The 24,539-nt window shown below is 51.4% G+C and overlaps 1 protein-coding gene across 1 annotated transcript; it reads right to left on the bottom strand.

Moving 5' to 3' along the window:
- Positions 1-148: 148 nt before the first annotated feature.
- LOC135873916 (large ribosomal subunit protein eL34-like) lies at positions 149-2,692 on the bottom strand. Its single transcript, XM_065398525.1, has 3 exons — positions 2,512-2,692; positions 1,942-2,012; positions 149-616 (listed from the first exon to the last, which is right to left on the bottom strand). Exons 1-3 carry the CDS (start codon positions 2,690-2,692, stop codon positions 209-211), a joined length of 660 nt encoding a protein of 219 aa, XP_065254597.1. The 3' UTR covers positions 149-208.
- Between the last annotated feature and the right edge of the window lie 21,847 nt (positions 2,693-24,539).

Here is a 24,539-nt window from a genome sequence, read left to right as displayed (position 1 = left end):
GACTGGCCTGACTTGCCCTGCGCCCGCCACCCGGAGGAGCTTCTGGGCCTGCCCCGCGCCCGCCACCCGGAGGAGCTTCTGGGCCTGCCCCGCGCCCGCCACCCGGAGGAGCTTCTGGGCCTGCCCCGCGCCCGCCACCCGGAGGAGCTTTTTTTTGTTTGTTTTTAAAGTTGCATTTTCATTTATTAGGCAGAAAATACAAAGAGATTCACTTAGATTTCTGACTCTGTGCTTGTGCCTTCAACACTTTCACAACAATCTTCTGCTCCTCAATAAGGAAAGCTCGTTTGATTCTGTCACGGACACATTTAGCACACATGGAACCGCCATAGGCTCTGCTAACATGCTTCTTTGTTTTTGACAACCTCATAAGGACTTTAGGGCGCACAGCACGAACACCACAAAGTCTTCCTGGACACACACCACATGCAGACTTCGGTGCCTTGCCAACTTTCTTGGTATAAAGGTAAACAATCCTGTTACCTGGTGTCCGGGACAGCCTGGTCTTGTTAGAGGCTGTGTTGTAGGACAACCTACGACGGTATGTCAGACGCTGAACCACCCGGAGGAGCTGCCGGGCCTGCCCCGCGCCCGCCACCCGGAGGAGCTGCCGGGCCTGCCCCGCGCCCGCCACCCAGAGGAGCTGCCGGGCCTGCCCCGCGCCCGCCACCCGGAGGAGCTGCCGGGCCTGCCCCGCGCCCGCCACCCGGAGGAGCTGCCGGGCCTGCCCCGCGCCTGCCACCCGGAGGAGCTGCCGGGCCTGCCCCGCGCCCGCTATCCAGAGGAGCTGCCGGGCCTGCCCCGCGCCCGCCACCCGGAGGAGCTGCCGGGCCTGCCCCGCGCCTGCCACCCAGAGGAGCTGCCGGGCCTGCCCCGCGCCCGCTATCCGGAGGAGCTGCCGGGCCTGCCCCGCGCCCGCGATCCAGAAGAACCTATGGTGCTGGACCCCCCAGAGGACAACACCCTGACCCAGGTATGACCCGAGGGGGAGGTAGGAAGTAGCCCGGGGGCAGCCGACCCTAGTCTGGCTGCAGCACTACCAGAGCCCATGTCAGTGTGTTGCGGCTAGGGTGACCAGATGTCCCGATTTTATAGGGACTGTCCCGATTTTTGGGTCTTTTTCTTATATAGGCTCCTATTATCCCCCACCCCCTGTCCCGATTTTTCACATTTGCTGTCTGGTCACCCTAGTTGCGACCAGGATCCCCACTGACTCAGCAGCGAGTCTTCTGCCGCTGCTAGGGCCCCGGGCTGGGACGCAGTGGAGTGGGAGGGCCTGCGTCCCCCCTGCCACCCACCCCTTGGGTGGCAGACTCCCCCTCTCCCCGGCCTTGGAGGCTTGGGCCTATTGCTATTGCTCAGCCCCGGCCTGAGAGCCTGAGCTCCTGACTCATTATTGCCCCGCCCTGACCCAGGGCCTGGGTTTGATACTAATTGTACTGTCACTGCCCAGCCCTGCCTGAGGGCCCGAGCCCCTGACTCGCTGCTGCCCCGCCCTGACCCAGGGCCTGGGCTTATTTCTATTGTACTGTGGTTGTTCAGCCCGGCCTGAGGGCCCGAGCCCCTGACTCGCTGCTGCCCCGCCCTGACCCAGGGCCTGGGCTTATTTCTATTGTACTGTGGTTGTTCAGCCCTGCCTGAGGGCCCGAGCTCCTGACTCGCTGCTGCCCCGCCCTGACCCAGGGCCTGGGTTTATTTCTATTGTACTGTGGTTGTTCAGCCCGGCCTGAGGGCCCGAGCCCCTGACTCGCTGCTGCCCCGCCCTGACCCAGGGCCTGGGTTTATTTCTATTGTACTGTGGTTGTTCAGCCCGGCCTGAGGGCCCGAGCCCCTGACTCGCTGCTGCCCCGCCCTGACCCAGGGCCTGGGCTTATGGTGTTTATTCCAGTGACCACAAGGGCCGCCAGGAAAGACTCCCACGGCCGGACTAATTCCCCAAACCTCAGCAGTGAGCCGGTGTGACTCCCCTCCGCCCCGGAGAGGGTCGAGCCCCGCCAGCACCTCTACAGGCACTGAAAGTGTTAAGAGCAGCTTAGAATGCGTTTTGCTTTTATTTCATTTGACCAAATCCAACTTGTTATGTTTTGACTTATAATCACTTCAAATCTGTCTTTACAGTTAATAAATCTGTTTGTTTGTTCTCCCTGAAGCAGTGCGTTTGGTTTGAAGTGTGTCAGACTCCCCTTGGGATAACAAGCCTGGTACATATCAATTTCTTTGTTAAATTGATGAACTCATATAAGCTTGCAGTGTCCAGCAGGCATAACTGGACACTGCAAGACGGAGGTGCCTAGGGTTGTGTCTGGGACTGGAGATATTGGCTAGTGTCATTCGGTTGTACAATCCAAGAAGCAGCTTACATGCCAGAGGCTGTGCGTGAACAGTCCAAGAGTGGGGGTTCTCACAGCAGAGCAGGGGAAGGCTGGCTCCCAGAGTCAAGGATTGGAGTGACCTAGCAGATTGCCGGTCCAGATAACACCAGAGGGAACGTCACAGTAGTGAGAGCATTACCAGAGGCCCTGTTCTTGTCCCTTGTCATCAGGTACTTTTGCTGGAGCTCTTTTGCTTTGGCTTGGCACTTGTCCCAGCTCCAGAAGTGCCATCTCTTCTCTGACAGTGTTTTGGAGAGGTCTACCTTGGGGCTACTCTTCTCTAGATGGGATTTGACATGCAGCTCTCCAAAGAGGGCCATCAAGTACCGGAGCTGTGCAAGGCTCCATGCAGAAGCACAGGGAGCATGCCTGCTGGGATGGGTATATGAACTCGCCACTACCTGGTATCAAAAAGGGGCACACCTGGCTGAGTGCCAGCATTTAAATGGAGGGTGGCATCTGGTCAAGCTAACCCTAGAGCAGCAGAGGGGCGTCGGCGATCCCTCGATCTCTACCACAGATTTACAGATGAGTCCTGAGATGACTCAGGAGGCCAATCCTGGAACCACAGATCTGCCTGTCAGCTGCCTGCCTGGAGAAAGTTTTCTTTTTTCTTTCTTCTCTCTCTCTTTTCAGCGTCGAGGGCAAGGCGCTTCTCCTCGAAGTAGGCCACTGCCTGATGGAGGATGTGGCACCATTGTGATTGGTTTGTGGCTTGCTTCTCCCACCTTGTAATGCTCACATCAGTTTTCTTAAGATACGCTTTCAGGGTGTCTTTGTAGCGTTTCCTCTGACCACCGCGGGATCTCTGACCATGGGTGAGCTGAGAGTAGAGGGCTTGTTTTGGGAGGCGAGAGTCTGGCTCCGCACACAATGTCTAGCCCAGCAGAGTTAGTGTTTGAGGACCATTGCTTCAATGCTGGTGACATTAGCTTCAGTGAGGATGCTGGCATTAGTTCAGCAATCATAGAATCATAGACTATCAGGGTTGGAAGGGACCTCAGGAGGTCATCTAGTCCAACCCCCTACTCAAAGCAGGACCAATCCCCAACTAAATCATCCCAGCCAGGGCTTTGTCAAGCCTGACCTTAAAAACCTCTAAGGATGGAGATTCCACCACCTCCCTAGATAACCCATTCCAGTGCTTCACCACCCTCCTAGTGAAAAAGTGTTTCTGAATATCCAACCTAGACCTCCCCCACTGCAACTTGAGACCATTGCTCCTTGTCCTGTCATCTGCCACCACTGAGAACAGCCGAGCTCCATCCTCTTTGGAACCCCCCTTCAGGTAGTTGAAGACTGCTATCAAATCCCCCCTCACTCTTCTCTTCTGCAGACTAAATAACCCCAGTTCCCTCAGCCTCTCCTCGTAAGTCATGTGCCCCAGCCCCCTAATCATTTTCGTTGCCCTCCGCTGGATTCTCTCCAATTTGTCCACATCCCTTCTGTAGTGGGGGGACCAAAACTGGACACAATACTCCAGATGTGGCCTCACCAGCGCCGAATAGAGTGGAATAATCATTTCCCTTAATCTGCTGGCAGTGCTCTTACTAATACAGCCCAATATGCCGTTGGCTTTCTTGGCAACAAGGGCACACTGTTGACTCATCTCCAGCTTCTCATCCACTGTAATCCCCAGGTCCTGTTCTGCAGAACTGCTGCTTAGCCAGTTGGTCCCCAGACTGTAGCAGTGCATGGGATTCTTCTGTCCTAAGTGCAGGACTCTGCACTTGTCCTTGTTGAACCTCATCAGATTTCTTTTGGCCCAATCCTCCAATTTGTCTAGCTCACGCTAGGCCCTATCCCCACCCTCCAGCGTATCTACCTCTCCCCCAATCTGCGAACTTGCTGAGGGTGCAATTCATCCCATCATCCAGATCATTAAAAAAAAGATGTTGAACAAAACCAGCCCCAGGACCAACCCCTGGGGCACTCCGCTCGAAACCGGCTGCCAACTAGACATGGAGCCGTTGATCACTACCCGTTGAGCCCGACGATCTAGCCAGCTTTCTATCCACCTTACAGTCCATTCATCCAGCCCATACTTCTTTAACTTGGCGGCAAGAATACTGTGGGAGACCATATCAAAAGCTTTACTAAAGTCAAGGAATAACACATCCACTGCTTTCCCCTCATCCACAGAGCCAGTTATCTCCTCATAGAAGGCAATTAGGTTAGTCAGGCATGACTTCCCCTTGGTGAATCCATGCTGACTGTTCCTGATCACTTTCCTCTCCTCTAAGTGTTTCATAATTGATTCCTTGAGGACCTGCTCCATGATTTTTCCAGGGACTGAGGTGAGGCTGACTGGCCTGTAGTTCCCTGGATCCTCCTTCTTCCTTTTTTTAAAGATGGGCACTACATTAGCCTTTTTCCAGTCATCCGGGACCTCCCCCGATCGTCATGAGTTTTCAAAAATAATGGCTAATGGCTCTTCAATCTCATCCGCCAACTCCTTTAGCACCCTCGGATGCACGCATCCGGCCCCATGGATTTGTGCACATCCAGTTTTTCTAAATAGTCCCGAACCACTTCTTTCTCCACAGAGGGCTGCTCACCTTCTCCCCATACTGTGCTGCCCAGTGCAGCAGTCTGGGAGCTGACCTTGTTCGTGAAGACAGAGGCAAAAAAATCATTGAGTACATTAGCTTTTTCCACATCCTCGGTCACTAGGTTGCCTCCCTCATTCAGTAAGGGGCCCACACTTTCCTTGACTTTCTTCTTGTTGCTAACATACCTGAAGAAACCCTTCTTGTTACTCTTAACATCTCTTGCTAGCTGCAACTCCAAGTGTGATTTGGCCTTCCTGATTTCACTCCTGCATGCCTGAGCAATACTTTTATACTCCTCCCTGGTCATTTGCCCAATCTTCCACTTCTTGTAAGCTTCTTTTTTGCCTTTAAGATCAGCAAGACCAAGTCAAAGAAGGAGTGCAGTACTGCTGTGCCAAACGGTGTGTCTGATCTAGATTTCAGGACTAAGGAGTAAGGTTCCAGGAGCTCCAAAGGGCAGCTTGTACCGATCGCTAACACGGGCATGTGTCAGAGGCACGCTACGGAATCACAGACTCCAATTCCCGGGTCAGAAGGGACCATTGTGATCATCTCGTCTGCTCTCCTGCATCACACAGGCCACAGAACTCCCCCAAAACCACTGCTAGAGCAGATCTGTTAGAGACACATCCAATCTGGACTGGAAAATTGACAGTGATGGAGAATCCACCACGACCTTTGGTAAGTTGTTCCGGTACTTAATTACCCTTGCTGTTTAAAATGGACACCTTATTTCCAGGGTGAATTTACCTTTCTCTACTAGAAGGAAGAGCGCATTATCAAACATTTGTTCCCCATCTAGGTGCTCATCAGACGTCCTTTAACCTTCTCTTTGTTAAGATAAATAGATTGAGCTCCTTACGTCTATCATAACAAGCAGGGATGACTAGCGGGAGGGGCACAAAGGGTCAAGTGCCCCCAGCAGCCGGCCCGAGAGGGGAAAGGAAGGGGAGGGGCCAGAGCTGAAAGGGAAGAGGCCTTAATTCTTTATTAATCGAGTCCCATATCAGGCACTACATTGTCTTTCTCAGGATCAATGTCAGATTGACAGGCCTATAATTACCCAAGTTATCTCATTTACCCTTTTTAAATATTCGCACAATATTAACTTTCTTCCGGTCTTCTGGAACTTCCCAAGTGTTCCAAGACTGATAGCTTCTCAGCCAGCTCTTTTCAGACTCTTGGACGTAAGTTATCTGGACCTGCTGATTTAAAAATTTCTAACTTTAGTAGCTGCTGTTTCAGTGGCCTTTGCTCTAGTCGAGTGTGTTCTAATCCTGTCTGTAATGGGAACACAGGTGTGTTTATATTAACATTTTCTATATAGAGTCTAACCCACTTCGAAATGCATTGGCAATATGACTGCCTGGCCTTTACGTTTTTTTCCCTCATGAGAGAGAAATAGTCTAGGTGGTTCCCTGAATTCCTTAGACATATTCAGACAGAGTAAATGCTCTGAGAGTATCCAAGGTGTGTAGCTTAGCTTCCCCTGACTAAGTGAGGTTGAGGGAAGAAAACTGTCAAGTTTATGAGCTGGTTAATATGGAATTCTGTAACCACCTGGGGGGAAAACATCAGGTGTGGATGAAAGATCATTTTATCTTAGCGGGAGATTGTAAAAGGAGCCTGCAGCTCACCCATTCTTCTAGGGGGGTTCTTAATTCAGAGCTGAACCAGCAGACATTCTGCTGGAGGTTAGCCAGGAGGTTTTAGGAGCTGAGTACTGGATTGAAGTCCCATGTAGCGGTGGGAACACTAGCCAGAGGAAACCTTCATAAACATTTCAGCTGTTTCATGGCTGGGTATGTTCACTTGCTCAGCTACTCCGTGACGAGCAGACATGGCTGCAAGATGTACTTTGGCTGATGATACAGAGACCCAAGGATTTCAAATGGAATAAATACTCCTCTGTTGATGGGATGGGAGCTGAAGCTGGGTGTGTGTTACTGGTGGTTGCCCACAAAAGAACCTTTTCCACTAGAGAGCCTAACACAGGTGAGTGGGGTGCAAGAGACTCTCCTGTGACCTTCTCTGAACAGGAGAGTTCCAGCTCTGGCAGAATCCTACGGGCCCTGCTGTCAAAGGCAGAGCGTGTCTGGAGTCAGATGGCAACTCCGGCCCTTCTGCTGGAGCTGTGGGGAAGAGGCACACCTAGTGATAGCTGCAGCAGATCTGAAATCAAGGGGTGCATTGCCCAGGCTGGGCCAATACAAATCACTACGGCTTTGCCTGGTTCGCTTTTCTGGAGAACTCTGAATGGGAGGAATTGAGGTCCCGGGGTGGGGGAACAACATGCAGAGAAAACTTATTCCCCAGTCTAAAAGGAATGAGTTTGACGAGCCTTATGGCCTGCAATCCGACTAGATGCTCACATTGGTCCCTTCTGGCTTTATAATCTGTTCATCTGTTAGATGACTGTCTGCTCCTGCTCTGAAGCAAATATAAGAACATCAGAATGGACATACATGGGCAGACCAAAGGTCCATCTAGCCAGTATCCTGTCTCTGACAGTGGCCAGTGCCAGGTGCCCCAGAGGGAATGAACAGAACAGGTAGAATCTTAGAATATCAGGGTTGGAAGGGACCTCAGGAGGTATCTAGTCCCACCCCCTGCTCAAAGCAGAACCAACCCCAACTAAATCATCCCAGCCAGGGCTTTGTCAAGCCTGACCTTAAAAACCTCTAGGGAAGGAGATTCCACCACCTCATCACCCTCCCAGTGAAATAGTGTTTCCTAATATCCAACCTAGACCTCCGCCACTGCAACTTGACAGAACAAGGAGTAATGGTCTCATCTGCCACCACTGAGAACAGCCGAGCTCCATCCTCTTTGGAACCCCCCTTCAGGTAGTTGAAAGCAGCTATCAAATCCCCCCTCACTCTTCTCTTCTGCAGACTAAATAACCCCAGTTCCCTCAGCCTCTCCTCGTAAGTCATGTGCCCCAGCCCCCTAATCATTTTCGTTGCCCTCCGCTGTACTCTTTACAATTTGTCCACATCCTTTCTGTAGTGTGGGGGGCCCAAAACTGGACGCAATACTCCAGATGTGGCCTCACCAGCGCCAAATAGAGGGGAATAATCATTTCCCTTAATCTGCTGGCAATGCTTTTACTAATACAGCCCAATATGCCGTTGGCTTTCTTGGCAACAAGGGCACACTGTTGACTCATCTCCAGCTTCTCATCCACTGTAATCCCCAGGTCCTTTTCTGCAGAACTGCTGCTTAGCCAGTTGGTCCCCAGCCTGTAGCGGTGCGTGGGATTCTTCTGTCCTAAGTGCAGGACTCTGCACTTGTCCTTGTTGAACCTCATCAGATTTCTTTTAGCCCAATCCTCCAATTTGTCTAGGTCACTCTGAACCCTATCCCTACCCTCCAGCATATCTACCTCTCCCCCCCAGTTTAGCGTCATCTGCGAACTTGTTGAGGGTGCAATTAATCCCATCATCCAGATCATTAATGAAGATGTTGAACAAAACCAACCCCAGGACCGACCCCTGGGGCACTCCACTTGATATCTGCTGCCAACTAGACATCGAGCGATTGATCACTACCCGTTGAGCCCGACGATCTAGCCAGCTTTCTATCCACCTTATAGTCCATTCATCCAGCCCATACTTCTTTAACTTGCTGGCAAGAATACTGTGGGAGACCGTATCAAAAGCTTTGCTAAAGTCAAAGTATATCACATCCACCGCTTTCCCCATATCCACAGAGCCAGTTATCTCATCATAGAAGGCAATCAGGTTGGTCAGGCATGACTTGCCCTTGGTGAATCCATGTTGACTGTTCCTGATCACTTTCCTCTCCTCCAATTGCTTCAAAATGGATTCCTGGAGGACCTGCTCCGTGATTTTGCCGGGGACTGAAGTGAGGCTGACCAGTCTGTAATTCCCTGGGTTCTTTCTTCCCTTTTTTAAATATGGGCACTGTATTTGCCTTTTTCCAATCATCCGTGACCTCCCCTGATTGCCACGAATTTTCAAAAATAATGGCCAATGGCTCTGCAGTCGCATCAGGTAATCATCAAGTGATCCATCCCCTGTTGCCCATTCCCAGCTTCTGGCAACAGAGGCCAGGGACACCATCCCTGCCCATCCTGGCTAATAGCCATTGATGGACCTATCATCCATGAACTTGTCTAGTTCTTTTTTGAACCCTATTATAGTCTTGGCCTTCACAACATCCTCTGGCAACGAGTTCCACAGGTTGACCGTGCGTTGTGTGAAGAAACACTTCCTTTTATTTGTTTTAAACCTGCTGCCCATTAATTTCATTTAGTGGCCCCTAGTTCTTATATTATGGGAACAAGTAAATAACTTTTCCTTATTCACTTTCTCCACACCACTCATGATTTTATAGACCTCTATAATATCCCCCCGTAGTCATCTATTTTCCAAGCTGAAAAGTCCCAGGTTTATTAATCTCTCCTGATATGGAACCTTTTTCATACCCCTGCACATTTCTGTTGCCCTTCTCTGTACCTTTTCCAATTCTAATATATATTTTTTGAGATGGGGTGACCAGAGCTGCATGCGATATTCAAGATGTGGGCGTACCATGGATTTATATAGAGGCAATATGATATTTTCTGTTTTATTATCTATCCCTTTCTTAATGGTTCCTAACATTCTTTAGCTTTTTCAGCTGCTGCTGCACGTTGAGTGGATGTTTTCAGAGAACTATCCACAATGACTCCATAAACTTTCTTGAGTGCTAACAGCTAATTTAGACCACATAATTTTGTACTTATATTTGGGATTATATTTTCCCCTGTGCATTACTTTGCACTTATCGATGTTGAATTTCAAAACTTCTGACATATGAGTAGACTTGTTGCAAACAGGTTTATATCTACAAACACACACCGGGAAAAGATGCCGTTCACTATTGAGTCCCTGAGTGACTTCTCATCTGATTGCTTAGGTTTCTGCTCAGGTGACCTGCCAGTAAGTTGTCCTTGCCTGCAAGGTGGAGAGCTATCGGATAAATGAGGTGTACGATATACCACTCCTACAGAGCCAGGCCCTCTTTGCACAGTTGCCTGGAATGTGCTTCTCTTTGTTTGTTCCTATGAAACATCACTGTAGCGTTGTCAATAACAACATGACCTATCCATTCTGTCCTGGAGCTGAGGAAGAACGTACTTGCAAGCCCAACAAAACACCCTTAATTCTGGTTTGCTGATATGGGCTTTTTTCCCCAGAAATCCCAGTGGCTATGAATTGTCACTTTCCGTTAATGAGCTCCCCAGACCAAATTAGAAGCATTGGCGGAGACTGTGGCTGACCAAGGTGGGGAGGGGCTTGAATGTAACTGCTTTGAGGTCATTGAGACCACGACAGGAGGGAGAGAAACACGCTCCTGGGTACTGTCACACGTCTGTGTTTGGTATGTAGCGTTGTGGTAGCGCGTCGCAGGGGCCTCATTTTTAGACATGCATCTGGAGTTACCAATGTCACCAAGATCATAGGACCCGTCAGCTTGAGGCAGAACATCATTGCTTGACACACACTCCTGGAGAGTCTGTGCTGTGGTGGGGATTTATAAATAACTTTATTCTGGAAGAAACATTCTGCATCTTTGAGAATCCAGAACTGCCCCAATCAAAGGTCAGGTCAGGAAGAAGCTCGGTGCGATTTCTTCCAGTTTATTTTGAAACCCCAACGTTTGGAAGAAGGACCATGTTTGTGACCTAGTAATGCTAGATACTGCTGTGAGGATGCCCTGCTGAGCCGCTTGTCCAAATACAGGCAGACATGGATACCCTGATGTCTCAGTGGTGCTGCTACTTCTGAAAGTGATTTGTGACCAAGAGAGGAAAGAGAACCAGGAGGCATTCAACTCAGCTAGAAGTATCAAATTGCTATTGGCTACTAAAAAAGGCAACTAGGGAGAAATGGAACAGAAATCTACAGGGGGGCATATCCGGTACATGTGCTTATGGTATGAAGCAAGCAGCTACTAAGAGTCTCTTCAACCATTTGAAGAAGGAAAGTCATTGTCACTGGTGACTTCCTATTAAGAAGAGTGGACCAGAATTCAGCAAGGGACAAAAGGCGAGCAGGATGTCTGCTGTCTCCCGGGAGTGAAGACGTACGATGTAACAGCAAGACTGGATGGGATTCTGAAGTTGGCTCGCAAATCAGCACTGGTAATGATATACGTAGGAACAAACCACAGTTCATCCCATGGAACTACGGTAATTTCTGTGGGTGAAATTAGGGATCTGGGAAGGGAGCTAAAGGGGAGAAAAGTCCCAGTGATTTTTCTCAAAGATTCTTCTGGTCCCATGAGCAAGATAAGGCAGAAAACAAAGCACTGTAGGAGAGTGCTGGATACACAAAAGGGGTGAAGCTGCAGGGTCTGGTTTTGTGGCATATTGGACCACACACCAGTGGGAGAGAGGACTGAACAAATGGGGTGGCCAGCATCTCAGCGGTAGTGCGGCTAGTCTTCTCAGTTAGAGACGAGTTGGATCAGCCAGAAGGCTCGAAAACTAACAAAGCACGAGAAGGAGGCTAAGGAGGCAGATGCCATATAAAGTAAAATTCAGCATGTCATGAACAAATTTAGCAAAGGAGGCAAAGAACGAATTTAAAAAGTTGCTTATATACCAACTTTGGAAGTCTGGGTAATAAGCAAGAGGAACTGGAAATTCTCATTTATGAGAATAAATTGTTTATAATTGGCATTATTGAAACCTGGTGGGATGATTTGCAGGACTGGAAGGTTAGAGTCACTGGTAACAGCCCATTCAAGAGAGAGGGGGCAAAAGAGGTGTGTGTGGGGGGGGTGACAGAGAGGGACTCACCTCTCCAGCGCCTCCTCCTGGCCAATACGGGAACTAGCTCTGGTAGCCAGTGCGCCTGGCTCTGGTGGTGCACCGCCCATCACCTCTCCTGCTCCAGGGACCCACGTCATTCCCAGGACCGCAGCGTCCTCTTCATGACACAGCCCTCCGGCTGTGCCACACTCTGTGCTCCCCCCTTCTCGGGGACAGTATCACAGTCCTCAGTCCAGCCACTTCCTCAGTGGGCGGGGACTTGGGCCTGCCCACTACTCCAGGTCCCAGTAGCTGGCTGCCACTTGCTGCGTCCCCTCCGACTCCTCAGTTCATTTCCCTGGGCCAGTTTCCCGCAGCCTCCAGCACCTTCTTTGCCCTTGCCTCAGGGCTTCAGCCTGCCAGTCTTAGCAGCTAGCCAGGAGCTCTCTCTCACTTCCCTGGTTCCTGCTGGCAACACTGCTCTGAGCAGGGTGCTGGTACTCCTTCCTCCTGCTAGGAGCCTGGTCTTCCCTCCTCGAGCTCCAGGCAGCTACTTCAGCTGCTCTGCCCTGCAGCGCTTCTTATATGGGCCTGCCCAGCCCTGATTGGCTGCTCTTTGCAGCCCCTCTCCTATTGGCTGCTTTCTGCGCAGCCTACCTCAATTAACCCCTTACTGGCCAGTGTGGGGCAGACGGCCCATCACAGGGTGGCACTCACCATTAAAGACACCACTACCTGAGTTAGAGTTATTGAAAACTCAGAACTGAAGGATCCTGAATGAATATAAATCAATGTGCTAACAGAGCCCAGGATGGAGTATTGGTGGGCATCTGCTACAGACCATTGAACCAAACCAGAGAACAGGACGAGTTACTTCATAACCACTGGTCTGTAATATGTGGAAAGAAAAATTGTGTTTTTCTGGGGGACTTCAATTTAAGGGGGGCTCATGCTGGCAGCATCCTGCAGCTAGTAGTAGAACATCATTAGAGTTTCTAAAATCCATAGATGATAATTTTCTAACACAAAAGGCATTGCAGCCATCATGAGGTAACTATTTTGGACTTTATTATGGAACTGGAAGTTGGTGGTTGCCTAGGGACCCGTGATCATGACCTGATTACATTAATTATGGGCACACAGAGAACAGTCCTAACCAGTAATAGATATACTTGGTGCTTCAAAGGGGCTGATTTCCCAAAGCTGAGTAAAGTTAAGAGCAAAATGATTGGGGTGGAAAAATTTAGACTGAAAAAATCAGCAATTGTTTAAGAGTTTATTAGATGGATAAAAATACATGATTACATGATCAAGGAGGACCGCTGTGTTTGAAAGTCATATTGGTTTAGTGAAGGCAGCAATTAGAAATTTAAAAAAAACCATAAAAATAATAGAAGTAGATATCTAAATTAGAAGTTATGAAGTGTAGGTAATTGATAAAGGAAGCTAAAGACAGTTGGGAAAAAATCCATGGCTGGCAGGGCTAGGGAAATGAGTTGGTGTGGGGGTTTTTTGTTTGTTTGTTTGTTTGTTTTTTTAAGTATTTCCAGATTCTGAATGGTTCTGGTTTTGCTGAGGGCTCACCTGTATTAATCAGCAAGAGTTTGAAGCTGTTATTGTCTGCTTCTTGGTGAGGGTGGCAGAAGGCTTAGTATCAAGTGACTAGTTTTAGGACCATTCCTATGACATGGTGTTTCTGGGACACATTTCCCTATCCTAGTGATAGTAGGGATTTGTAAAGATGAATGATGGGTGGATCCTAGAGCTTAGCAACATGTCTCCTGTCTAGTACACAATGTTAAATCAAACGCAAGCTCCTCCAGGACACGGCTATGCTGCTTTAAGCATGATTATACTTAGGGCTAGTCTACACATGGAGGTTTGCAGGAACAGCTGTTCCTAGATAATTCCATGTGTGGACACTCCTACGCTGGAACAAAAGTGCCTGGGTCCTGTTTAGCTTAATCCACAGTGTACAGTCTGGCTTCATGCTAGGACATGGAATGAAAACAGCATTAGTGTTACTGATACATGACCTCCTACTGCTGACGGATCGACAGCAGACCTCCTGTCATGGAGAGTGGGGGGACACAAGGCCCTGCACCCCCGGCTTCCTGCGATTCACCATGACTCTCAGCCAGCCAGTAAAGCAGAAGGTTTATTTAGACGACAGGAACACAGTCCAAGACAGGTCTTGCAGGTACAGACAACAGGACCCCACCAGTTAGGTCCATCTTGGGGTCCCAGGGGCACCACAGCCCCATTGGGGGGGGTCAGAGCTCCGTCTGGGCTCCCCTCCATTACACCAGCCAGCTCCTGAAAAACTCTCACTCACTCCCGCGTCTCCTCCCCCAGCCTTTGTTTAGTTTCCCGGGCAAAGGTGTCACCTGGTCTCCAACTCCTTCCTGGGTTCTCACGTTACATGCTCAGGTATCTTCCCTCAAGGCCAGTCTCCCATCCCACAATGCAGACCGTCCTAGCCACACTCCCCTGCCTTCCCAGGCCAACACTCCCCACTCAGCATTTAAAGACCACATTAAGAACAGTCCCACTTCGTCACATCTCCATCCCCATTCTATTCGACCACCCTCTGCAGCATTCAGCACGATGGATCATGTGATAATGATCCTCCACCTGTGAGAGGTGCCAACAGTCCAGGGGAATGCACTAAAATGGTTTTCAGTTGGTCCTGGAAGGATGCATTTAAACGGTAGTCAAAGGAAACTTCATCTCTGCCATGAGACCCTTATCTGTGGAGTCATACAAGGATCAAATTCTATTTCTGGTCCTATTCAACATCTAGCTGCAGCCTGTAGCAGAACTATTAAGATGACATGGTCTCAAGAGGAGGAATATGCTGATGAGACACAGCTCTACCTACCCTTCACCACATGACTCCGCCACTATCACCAAGATGGCCCAGTGCCTGGACAAGATCAACTCACAGGTGAAGAACAGATGGTTGGAGCTGAACCTCACTGCCAGGGGATGTTGTGAAGGCCAAAAGTATAGCAAGGTTCAAAAAAGAATTAGATCAGTTCCTGGAGGACAGGTCCCTCAACGGCTATTAGCCAGGGTGGCCAGGGATGCAACCCTGGCTCTGGGTGTCCCTAAACCTCTCACTGCCAGATGCTGGGACTGGACGACAGGGGATGGATCACTCAATAATTGCCCAGTTCTGGCACCAGCCCCTGTCAGAAGACAGGATACTGGTCTAGATGGACCCTTGGGCTGGCCCAGTGTGGCCATTGTGATGTAACCTGAGGTTATGCTGGTGGTCAGGGGAGAGCACAATGAGGACTTTGCAGACATAATTTTGGTTGAAGGGGCGCACGCAGTGAGAAGTGAGCAGTTCGAGGCCCACAGCTATTCAATGTGGTTACCCACCGGGATGTAAATATAAAATCACCCCTGATCAAACGGGCAGAAGATACAGTATTTGGCGGAATGATAAATAGTGATGAGGATGGGGCAGTCGCACAGAGTGAGCTGGATGATTTGGCACGCTGGGCCCATGCAAACGAAAGGCATTTTAATACAGCCCAAACCAAGATCATCTTATTGTCACCGGCTGGCTGGCCTTCAAGGTGAGCTCAGCTCAGCCTTGCCTGTGACCTAGCAGCTATCCACCGCCTGACTATGATACTGACCCTAGCTGCAGTGGGGATGGGGTGAGCGGTGGCTACATAAAGAGGGTGGAGAACTCAGCTGGGAGGCACCCACAAGAGACAAGGTGGGAAGTGCCTCCCTCTCTGGGAATGGCCTGGCCACGGCTGGAGAGCAGACAAAGTTTGGCAGAGACAGCTGGGAGAGCAGCCTGGAGAAAACACTCTGCACTCGGCTGTAGCTGCGTGGAGCAGCACAAAGCCTTCAGGAGGCAGAAGAGTTCCAGGAAGCCCTTCAGGAAGAAGGTAGGCCCAGGATATAGGGAGGGCAGTGACACAAGCCCTGTCCAGTGTGAACCCCAGGAGTGGGAAACTGAGGACTGTGCCCACGAAAGGCAACTAAAATCCTGCAGAGCCTGGGGCAGTGGTAAGGGACTGGGCCGAGTTACTTGAGATGCCAGAATGTGTCTGTCAGGTGATTGCTAAGGGCGCAGCAGAGAGCTAGCAAGGGGGGCTCTGGGGGGCATACTTTGGTCAGCACAGGGTGCACCTGCACAGTCTCCTACACTTCTCATCCAATGGAGGATAGCATCCTGGAAAGCAGTGACTGTGAAAGGGATTTAGGGGTCAGAACGGACGAGCAACTCAACAGGAGCGCCCAGTGTGACACTGTAAAAAAAAGGGCTAATATGATCCTTGGCAGCATAAACAAAGGAGCAGTGAGCAGGAACAGCGAGGAGATTTTACTGCTGTCTACAACATTGGTGAGACCAATGCTGGAATAATGCATCCAGTTCTGTAAGGTCTGAGGCCTTTGTCTGTAGCCATATTCAGACAGCAGCAGCCATCAGCCAAGAAGCAGGAGTCACATCCCCACATTCCATCTAAATTACATCAAACCAATGTCATATCGGGCTGTTCAGAAGGCTCCTGTCCTAATAGCACCCACCATCCCCAGATACAGAAAAGGAGCTTAAGATGGTTACAGAAAACTTTGCTTGATTGCGTTCTGTCCGGCAAGAAATCACTTATCAACAGTTGTGGCTGTGAAATCCCGACTTTATTATTGTTTTGTCTTTATGGTCCCTACTGCTCTATTGTTTATCTGTCTGGTCTCTCTCTGGTTCTCTGATTGTTTCTGTCTGTTACATAACTAATTTTGCGAGGCGTAAATCAATGAAGGTGGTGGGGTAGGATTGGTTAAAGGATTGTTTGACAATATGTTAGGATTGGTTAGAGAATTGGTTAGTAATCATTTAGTAAAATGATTGGTTAAGGTGAAGCTAAGCAGGACTCAAGTGTCACTATATAAACTGGGGTCCAAGAGGAAGTTCTTGGGAACCAGCCCCAGCGTCAGAGCTGCCAGACCTCAACACCCTGCCAACCACACCGTGCAGAAGCTGGAGTCCCCCAGATGACCTGATCCTGACCGGCCAGCGAGAAAAGCTCATCTGCCTTATTGGGAGTGGTGAGCACGGTAGGCTTAGCGTGTGCCTTCTGTTTTGGGGATGGTTAATAGAGGATCAGGATATTATTGTGTGAGGCTCTTTCACTGGGAAAAGACCCCGCAAACCGGCAAAAGATTAAGCCCTGCGTCCAATGGGTGTTTGCTCTGAGTCCACCGGGAATAGGTGTTTACCTGGAGCTCACAGAGCAGTGGAGCCTGGAGCCCACGGAGGGGTAAAGTTTGGTGCTTTTCACCTGGAACCCTGGGAACTGGGAAAGGGTGGGGGAGCCTAAATCAATTGGGTTACGCCTGGAGCCCTAGGAACTAGGTAGAAGTGGGGTGTCCTCAGGGCTGGCTTTAGGCCAATTCAGGCGATTCCCCTGAATCAGGCCCCGCGCCCTTGCCGCCGCCGGTGCGCCGTACTGGGGCTGCCGGCTTCCCCAGGGGGCAATTTAAAGGGTCTGGGGCTCCCGGCAGGGGCTGGAGCCCCAGACCCTTTAAATTGCCACCAGAGCCCCACTGCTGGAGCCCTGGGGTGGGGCTGTGGGGCTCTGGGGGCTATTTAAAAAGTCCCGGGGCTCCCACTGCTTCTACCGCCCCGGCCCTTTAACTAGCCGCCGGAGCCCCGCCGCTTCCCCAGGGCTCCCTCGGCTATTTAAAGGGCCGGGGCGGTAGAAGCAGGGGAGCCCCTGCCCTGCCCTCAGCCTGCCCCTGCTGTACCCCCTGCCCGCACCAGCCCCCCACCCCCTGCCCTGCCCTCAGCCAGCCCCTGTCTCCAGCCAGCCCCGCACCCCCAGCCTTGCCTGCAGCCAGACCCTACCTCCAGTCAGCCCCTGCCCTGCCGCTGCCCTGCCTCCAGACAGCAATGTACGTAATATATCATAGAATCATAGAGTATCAGGGTTGGAAGGGACCTCAGGAGGTCATCTAGTCCAACCCCCTGCTCAGAGCAGGACCAATTCCCAACTAAATCATCCCAGCCAGGGCTTTGTCAAGCCTGACCTTAAAAACCTCTAAGGATGGAGATTCCACCACCTCCCTAGGGAACCCATTCCAGTGCTTCACCACCCTCCTAGTGAAATAGTGTTTCCTAATATCCAAACTAGACCTCCCCCACTGCAACTTGAGACCATTACTCCTTGTTCTGTCATCAGGTACCACTGAGAACAGTCTAGATCCATCCTCTTTGGAACCTCCTTTCAGGTAGTTGAAAGCAGCTATCAAATCCCCCCTCATTCTTCTCTTCTGCAGACTAAACAATCCCAGTTCCCTCAGCCTCTCCTCATAAGTCATGTGCCCCAGCCCCCTAATCATTTGTTGCCCTCCGCTGGACTCTTTCCAATTTTTCCACATCCTTCTTGTAGTGTGGGGCCCAAAACTGGACACAGTACTCCAGATGAGGCCTCACCAATGTCGAATAGAGGGGAATGATCACGTCCCTCGATCTGCTGGCAATGCCCCTACTTATACAGCCCAAAATGCCGTTAGCCTTCTTGGCAACAAGAGCACACTGTTGACTCATATCCAGCTTCTCGTCCACAGTAACCCCTAGGTCCGTTCCTGCAGAACTGCTGCCTAGCCACTCGGTCCCTAGTCTGTAACAGTGCATGGGATTCTTCCATCCTAAGTGCAGGACTCTGCACTTGTCCTTGTTGAACCTCATCAGGTTTCTTTTGGCCCAATCCTCTAATTTGTCTTTTGTTATTATTTATATAGTTATGGAAAGTAAATAATACATGGAAGAAATGAAAGGGGTTTTTTTACGTGTTTTTTTTTTTTTAGTCATCCCTGCCGGGGCCCCGCTGAAAATGTTCAAATTGGGTCCCGCACTTCCTAAAGCCGGCCCTGGGTGTCCTAGAGTGTGCGGGCAACAAATGTAGGGTCAAATTGGGTGCTGTAGTGTGTGTGTAACCAAGATTTTTGTCCTAGTGGCAACATTTTAAAAAGGGATGGCTTCAGATTGGAGAGGGTGCAGAAAAGCACCACAAAATGATGTGAGGGCTGGAGAGAATCCCTTCTAGTGAGAGACTTAAGGAGCTCAGTCTAAAAGGTGAAGAGTTGACTTCGTTACGGTGTGTCAGTCTGTCCACAGGAGATACACTGGGCACTCAAGGGCTCTTTGATCTAGCTCACTCACAGACAGGCAGAACAAGAATAAATGGCTGGAAAATGAAGCCAGACAAATTCAAAGTGGAAGTAAGGCGCGGATTGAACAGTGCATGTGATTAATCATTGGAACAAGCTGCTGTGGGAAGTGGTGGATTCTCCATCGCTGGATGTCCTCTGGTCAGGACTGGAGGCCCTTCCGGAAGATCTGATTTAGCTACAGCCAAGTCCTTTGGCTCAATGCAGCGTTAATTCGGGGAAGTTCCATTACCTGCTGTCCTGGAATTCCCGGGCGATGCTCTGGAACTGCTCCATACGAAGTCAGTCAGGACTCTGGGGGAGCCTCCTCTCTCTGAGCAGATTGTCTCCAGGGCAAGAAGCTTCCACAGCTTGGACCTTCCTGGGTCTGACCTCGGAGCATTCAGCACCCCCTGCCCCACCGTGCGCTTCCCACAGCAAGTCCACCCACCCAGGGTCCTGGAGAAGCCAGAGGGCCCAGCACCCCAACTCCGCAGTCAGACGTGACTCTCAGCCAGCCAGTAAAAGAGAAGGTTTATTCGTCAACAGGACCACAGCATAGAACAGAGCTTCCCATTACAGACATCAGTGACTTTCCGCCAAGTCCATCTTGGGAATCCTGGGCCAGACGCCCTGGATTCCCCCTCTTCCAGTCCCCCACGCAGACTGCCAGCCTCCAGCCACACAACCTCTGACACCCCCCTTCATGCCCCTCCTCCTTCTCTTTGTCTCACTTCCTGGGCCAAAGGTGTCATCTGATCACACCCCCCTCCTGGGTCTCAGGTTACATAGGTGCAAACAGCTGGGCAGCCTCACCTGCCCCAAGGGCCTCAGCAAAATCACACCCCCAATTCCCACCGCCGAAGTATTGGTGCAGCACACAGGGAAACTGTTAGTCTGTATCCACAAAAAGAACAGGAGTACTTGTGGCACCTTAGAGACTAACAAATTTATTTGAGCATAAGCTTTCATGGGCTACAGCCCACTTCATCAGATGCATGGAATGGAACATACAGTGAGAAGTTATATATGCATACAGAGAACATGAAAAGGTGGAAGTTGCGATACCAACTCTAAGAGGCTAATTAATTAAGATGAGCGATTATCAGCAGGAGAAAAAAAACTTTTGTAGTGATAATCAAGATGGCCCATTTCAGACAGTTGACAAGAAGGTGTGAGGATACTTAACATGGGAAAATAGATTCAATTTGTGTAATGACCCAGCCACTCCCAGTCTCTATTCAAGCCAAAGTTAATGGTATCTAGTTTGCATATTAATTCAAGTTCAGCAGTTTCTCATTGGAGTCTGTTTTTGAAGCTTTTCTGTTGCAAAATTGCCACCTTTAAGTCTGTTACTGAGTGGCCAGAGAGGTTGAAGTGTTCTCCTACTGGTTTTTGAATGTTACGATTCCTGATGTCAGATTTGTGTCCATTTATTCTTTTGCGTAGAGACTGTCTGGTTTGGCCAATGTACATGGCAGAGGGGCATTGCTGGCACATGATGGCATATATCACATGCATCTGATGAAGTGGGCTGTAGCCCACGAAAGCTTGTGCTCAAATAAATTTCAGAGGGGTAGCCGTGTTAGTCTGGATCTGTAAAAAGCAACAGAGAGTCCTGTGGCACCTTTAAGACTAACAGATGTATTAGTCTCTAAGGTGCCACAAGTACTCCTGTTCTTTTTGGGAAACTAAGGTACATACAGTATTAGTATAGGACAGTAAGACTCACATGCAGCATAACAAGATGAATAAAACCCCACTTCGTCACATCTCTCCCCACTCCGAGACCGAACTGAGCGAGGCCACTTTAGCCAGGGGCAGTTCCAGTCCCCCTCTCCGGGACAAAGCATCGGCTATAATGTTGGCACGCCCCTTAATGTGGTCCACCTCCATGTCATAATCCTGAAGCTGGAGACTCCACCTCAGGAGCTTGGCATTGGCCCCTTTCACCTGGTGTAGCCACGTCAGGGGAAAGTGGTCGGTGTACACGGTGAAGTGTCGCCCAAAGACATCTGGCTGCAGCTTTTTAAGGGCCCACCCCATGGCCAGACATTCCTTCTCGATGGCCGTATAGTTCTGCTCCCAGGGCAGCAGCTTCCACCTCAGGTGCACAATGGGGTGTCTCTCCCCTTTTCTGTCAACCTGCATTAACACCGCACCCAGCCCTGTGTCTGAGGCGTCAGTGAACACCATAAAGGGCTTGTCAAAGTCTGGATTTACCAGCACCAGGCCCTTGAGCCTCCTTCAGCGTGCAGAGAGCCCTCTGGCACTGCTCGGTCCAGACCACCTTGTCTGGCTTCTTGCACAGCTCGGTGATGGGGGTGGCTGTGGCGCTAAAGTGGGGCACGAACCTCCAGTAGTACCCCGCCATCCCAATGAAAGCCTGGACCTGCTTCTTAGTCTGGGGAGCGGGCCAGTCTCTGATCACCTCCACCATGGCTGGCTCTAGCTTTAGGCAGCTGCTCCTCACTTTGTGGCCCAGGTATGACACCTCTGACATCCCCACCTTGCACTTCCCAGCTGCTTTTATAGTCAGACCTGCGTCCCGGAGCCGGCCCAGCACTTGTTTAACCTGGGACACATGGTCCCCCCAGGTCTGGCTAAAAACACAGATGTCATCAATATACGCCAGGGCAAAATTTTCCATCCCCTTGAGTAACTGGTCCACCGGGCGCTGGAAGGTGGCAGGTGCCCCCTTTAGGCCGAAAGGCAGGACCAGGAACTCGTATAACCCCAGAGGAGTGATAAAAGCCGATTTCAGTCGGGCATCCAGATCCAAAGGTACTTCCCAGTAGCCCTTGATGAGATCCATAGTCGTGAAATAACGAGCCCCCCTATCTTGTCCAGGAGCTCGTCAGGCCTAGGCACGGGGTAGGCATCGAACTTGGTGATGGCATTAAGCCTCCGGTAATCCACACAAAACCGGATTGACCCGTCCTTCTTGGGGACCAACACCACAGGAGAGGCCCAAGGGCTGGAGGATGTCTGGATCACCCCTAAAGCCAGCATGTCACTGACTTCTCTCTCCAGGTTCTGGGCTGTTTTCCAGTGACCCGGAACAGGGAGCATCTTACAGGGGGGTGGGCTCCTGTCTCCACCTGGGGGACAGCCAGGTTAGTGAGCCCAGGCCGGTTGGAGAACAGCTGCCGGTAGGAACCCAGCACCTCTCAGATCTCCGCCTGCTGGGCCAGGGTTAGCGGGTCTGAGAGGGGAATTGATTCCAGCGAAGGGCCGGCCTGTCTCAGGGAATAGATCCACCAGGGGGTCATCTCTCTGCTCCTCCCACTGCCACACACGCCAGTACCAAATTCTCCCTGTCCCAGTACGGCTTCATGTTGACATGGTTCACCCGGTGACTGTGAGCCCGGTTAGACAGTTCCACCACATAGTTCACCTCATTCAGCTGCTGGATGACCTTCAAGGGCCCGTCCCAGGCAGCCTGTAGTTTGTTCTTTCTCAGGGGAATGAGACCCATCCACCTGGTCCCCGGTGGCATAGGCGCGGGCACGCGCTGAGCTATCGTACCAACCTTCTGCTTCCCTTGGGCCCTGGCTAAATTCTCCCTGGCCAAGCTCATGAGCTCAGCGGCGAGTCAGTACATACTCCACCACTGATTCTCCATCGGGGGAGGCCTTCCTCTCCCAGTCATCCTTCATCAAGTCCAGGGGTCCCCTCACTCTCCTCCCGTACAGCAACTCGAAAGGAGAGAACCTGGTTGATTCCTGGGGCACTTCCCGGTACGCGAACAGCAGGTGAGGTAAGTACTTGTCCCAGTCCTATGGGTGCTGGTCCATAAAGGTTTCCAGCATCATCTTTAGGGTCCCATTGAACCTCTCCACCAGCCTGTTGGATTGGGGGTGATACGCGGAGGCCCAGGTGTGTCGGACCACACACTTCTCCCACAAGCACCGGAGCAGAGTTGACATGACATTGGAGCCCTGGTCTGTAAGGACCTCCTAGGGGAACCCCACTCTGCTGAAAACGGTCAGCAGCGCGTCTGCCACGGTGTCTGCCTCGATAGAGGACAAGGCCACTGCCTCGGGATAGCGAGTAGTGAAATCCACCACCCCCAGGATGTATTTCTTCCCAGCCTGGGTCGCCTTGCTGAGGGGCCCCACTATGTCCACGGCCACCTTCTGGAAAGGCTCCTCTATGGTGGGCAGGGGCCTCAAAGCTGCTTTCCCCTTGTCCAGGGCCTTCCCCACCCTCTGGCCGGAGTCGCAGGACCTGCAGTATTGCTGGACAGCATCAAAGACCCCAGGCCAGTAAAAGTTCTGTAGCAGCCTCTGCCTGGGGCGCTGGATTCCCTGGTGTCCCGAGAGAGGGACATCGTGGGCCAGATACAATAGCCTGCGGCGATGCTTCTGGGGAACCACCAGCTGCCTCCTGATCCCCCATGGTTCCACTTCCCCTTGGGGAGCCCATTCCTGGTACAGGAATCCCTTCTCCCACAGGAATCTCTCCCGGCAGCCTTCCCCCAGGGGCTTCACCGTGCTGTGGCCAGCAAGTTCCCTCAGCTTCTCTAAGGACGGATCCTTCCGCAGCTCGGCCTGGAATTCAGCGGCTGGGGAAGGGATGGGGACCTGCTCCCTCTCAGTGGCTGGGTCCGAGGCTGCAGTCCCCCAAGTCCTTTCCCGCTGGGGTAGGGACCTGTGCTCCCGGCAGGGCACTGCCCCCAGTGTCAGGGCAGAGTGCACTTCGCTGGCTCTGGCTACGGGTGATGACTAGGGCACGCTGGGAGCCGCCCAGCCAATCCGCTAGGTCACCCCCCCATCAGCACCTCGGTTGGCAACTGGTGGTGCACCCCCACATCTTTGACCCCTCCTTGGCCCCCCATTTCAGATGTACCCATGCCACAAGTACCTTAAACGGGGGCCTGCAAACGCCCGTCAGGGTCAGGTAGGTGTTGGGCACCACCCGGTGTGGGGCCACCACCTCAGGCCGGACCAGCGTCATCCCAGTACCCAGTGACCTGCTTCCCATCCACCGCCAGTCACGGAGTCCCCGGGCGATGCTCTGGAACTGCTCCCCACAAAGCCAGTCAGGACTTTGGGGAGCCTCCTCTCCCTTGGAGCAGACTGTCTTCAGGGCAAGAAGCTCACACGGCTTCACCTCCTGGGTCTCTCCTGGGAGCATTCAGCATATGCCCCTCCCTGCGCTTCCCACAGCGAGTCCGCCCAGGCGGGGTCCTGGGGAAGCCAGAGGGCCCTGCACCCCAACTCCGCAGTCAGACGTGACTCTCAGCCAGCCAATAAAACAGAAGGTTTATTCGTCGGCAGGACCACAGCGTAGAACAGAGCTTGCTATTACAGACATCAGTGACTTTCAGCCAACTCCATCTTGGGAATCCTGGGCCAAACGCCCTGGATTCCCCCTCTTCCAGTCCCCCCACACAGACTGCCAGCCTCCAGCCACCAGACCTCCAACACCCCCTTCATGCCCCTTCTCCTTCACTTTGTCTCTGCTTCCCGGGCCAAAGGTGTCACCTGGTCACATCCCCCTCCTGGGTCTCAGGTTACACAGCTGTAAATAGCTGGGCAGCCTCACCTGCCCCGAGGCCTCAGCAAAATCACACCCCCAATTCCCACCCCCGAAATATTGGTGCAGCACACAGGGAAACTGAGGTACACACAGTATTAGTATAGGACAGTAAGATTCATATGCAACATAACA

This window comes from Emys orbicularis, chromosome 2 (assembly GCF_028017835.1).
Source record: "Emys orbicularis isolate rEmyOrb1 chromosome 2, rEmyOrb1.hap1, whole genome shotgun sequence".
Classification (NCBI taxonomy): domain Eukaryota; kingdom Metazoa; phylum Chordata; order Testudines; family Emydidae; genus Emys; species Emys orbicularis.
This window is presented reverse-complemented; position numbering and strand designations above follow the sequence as displayed.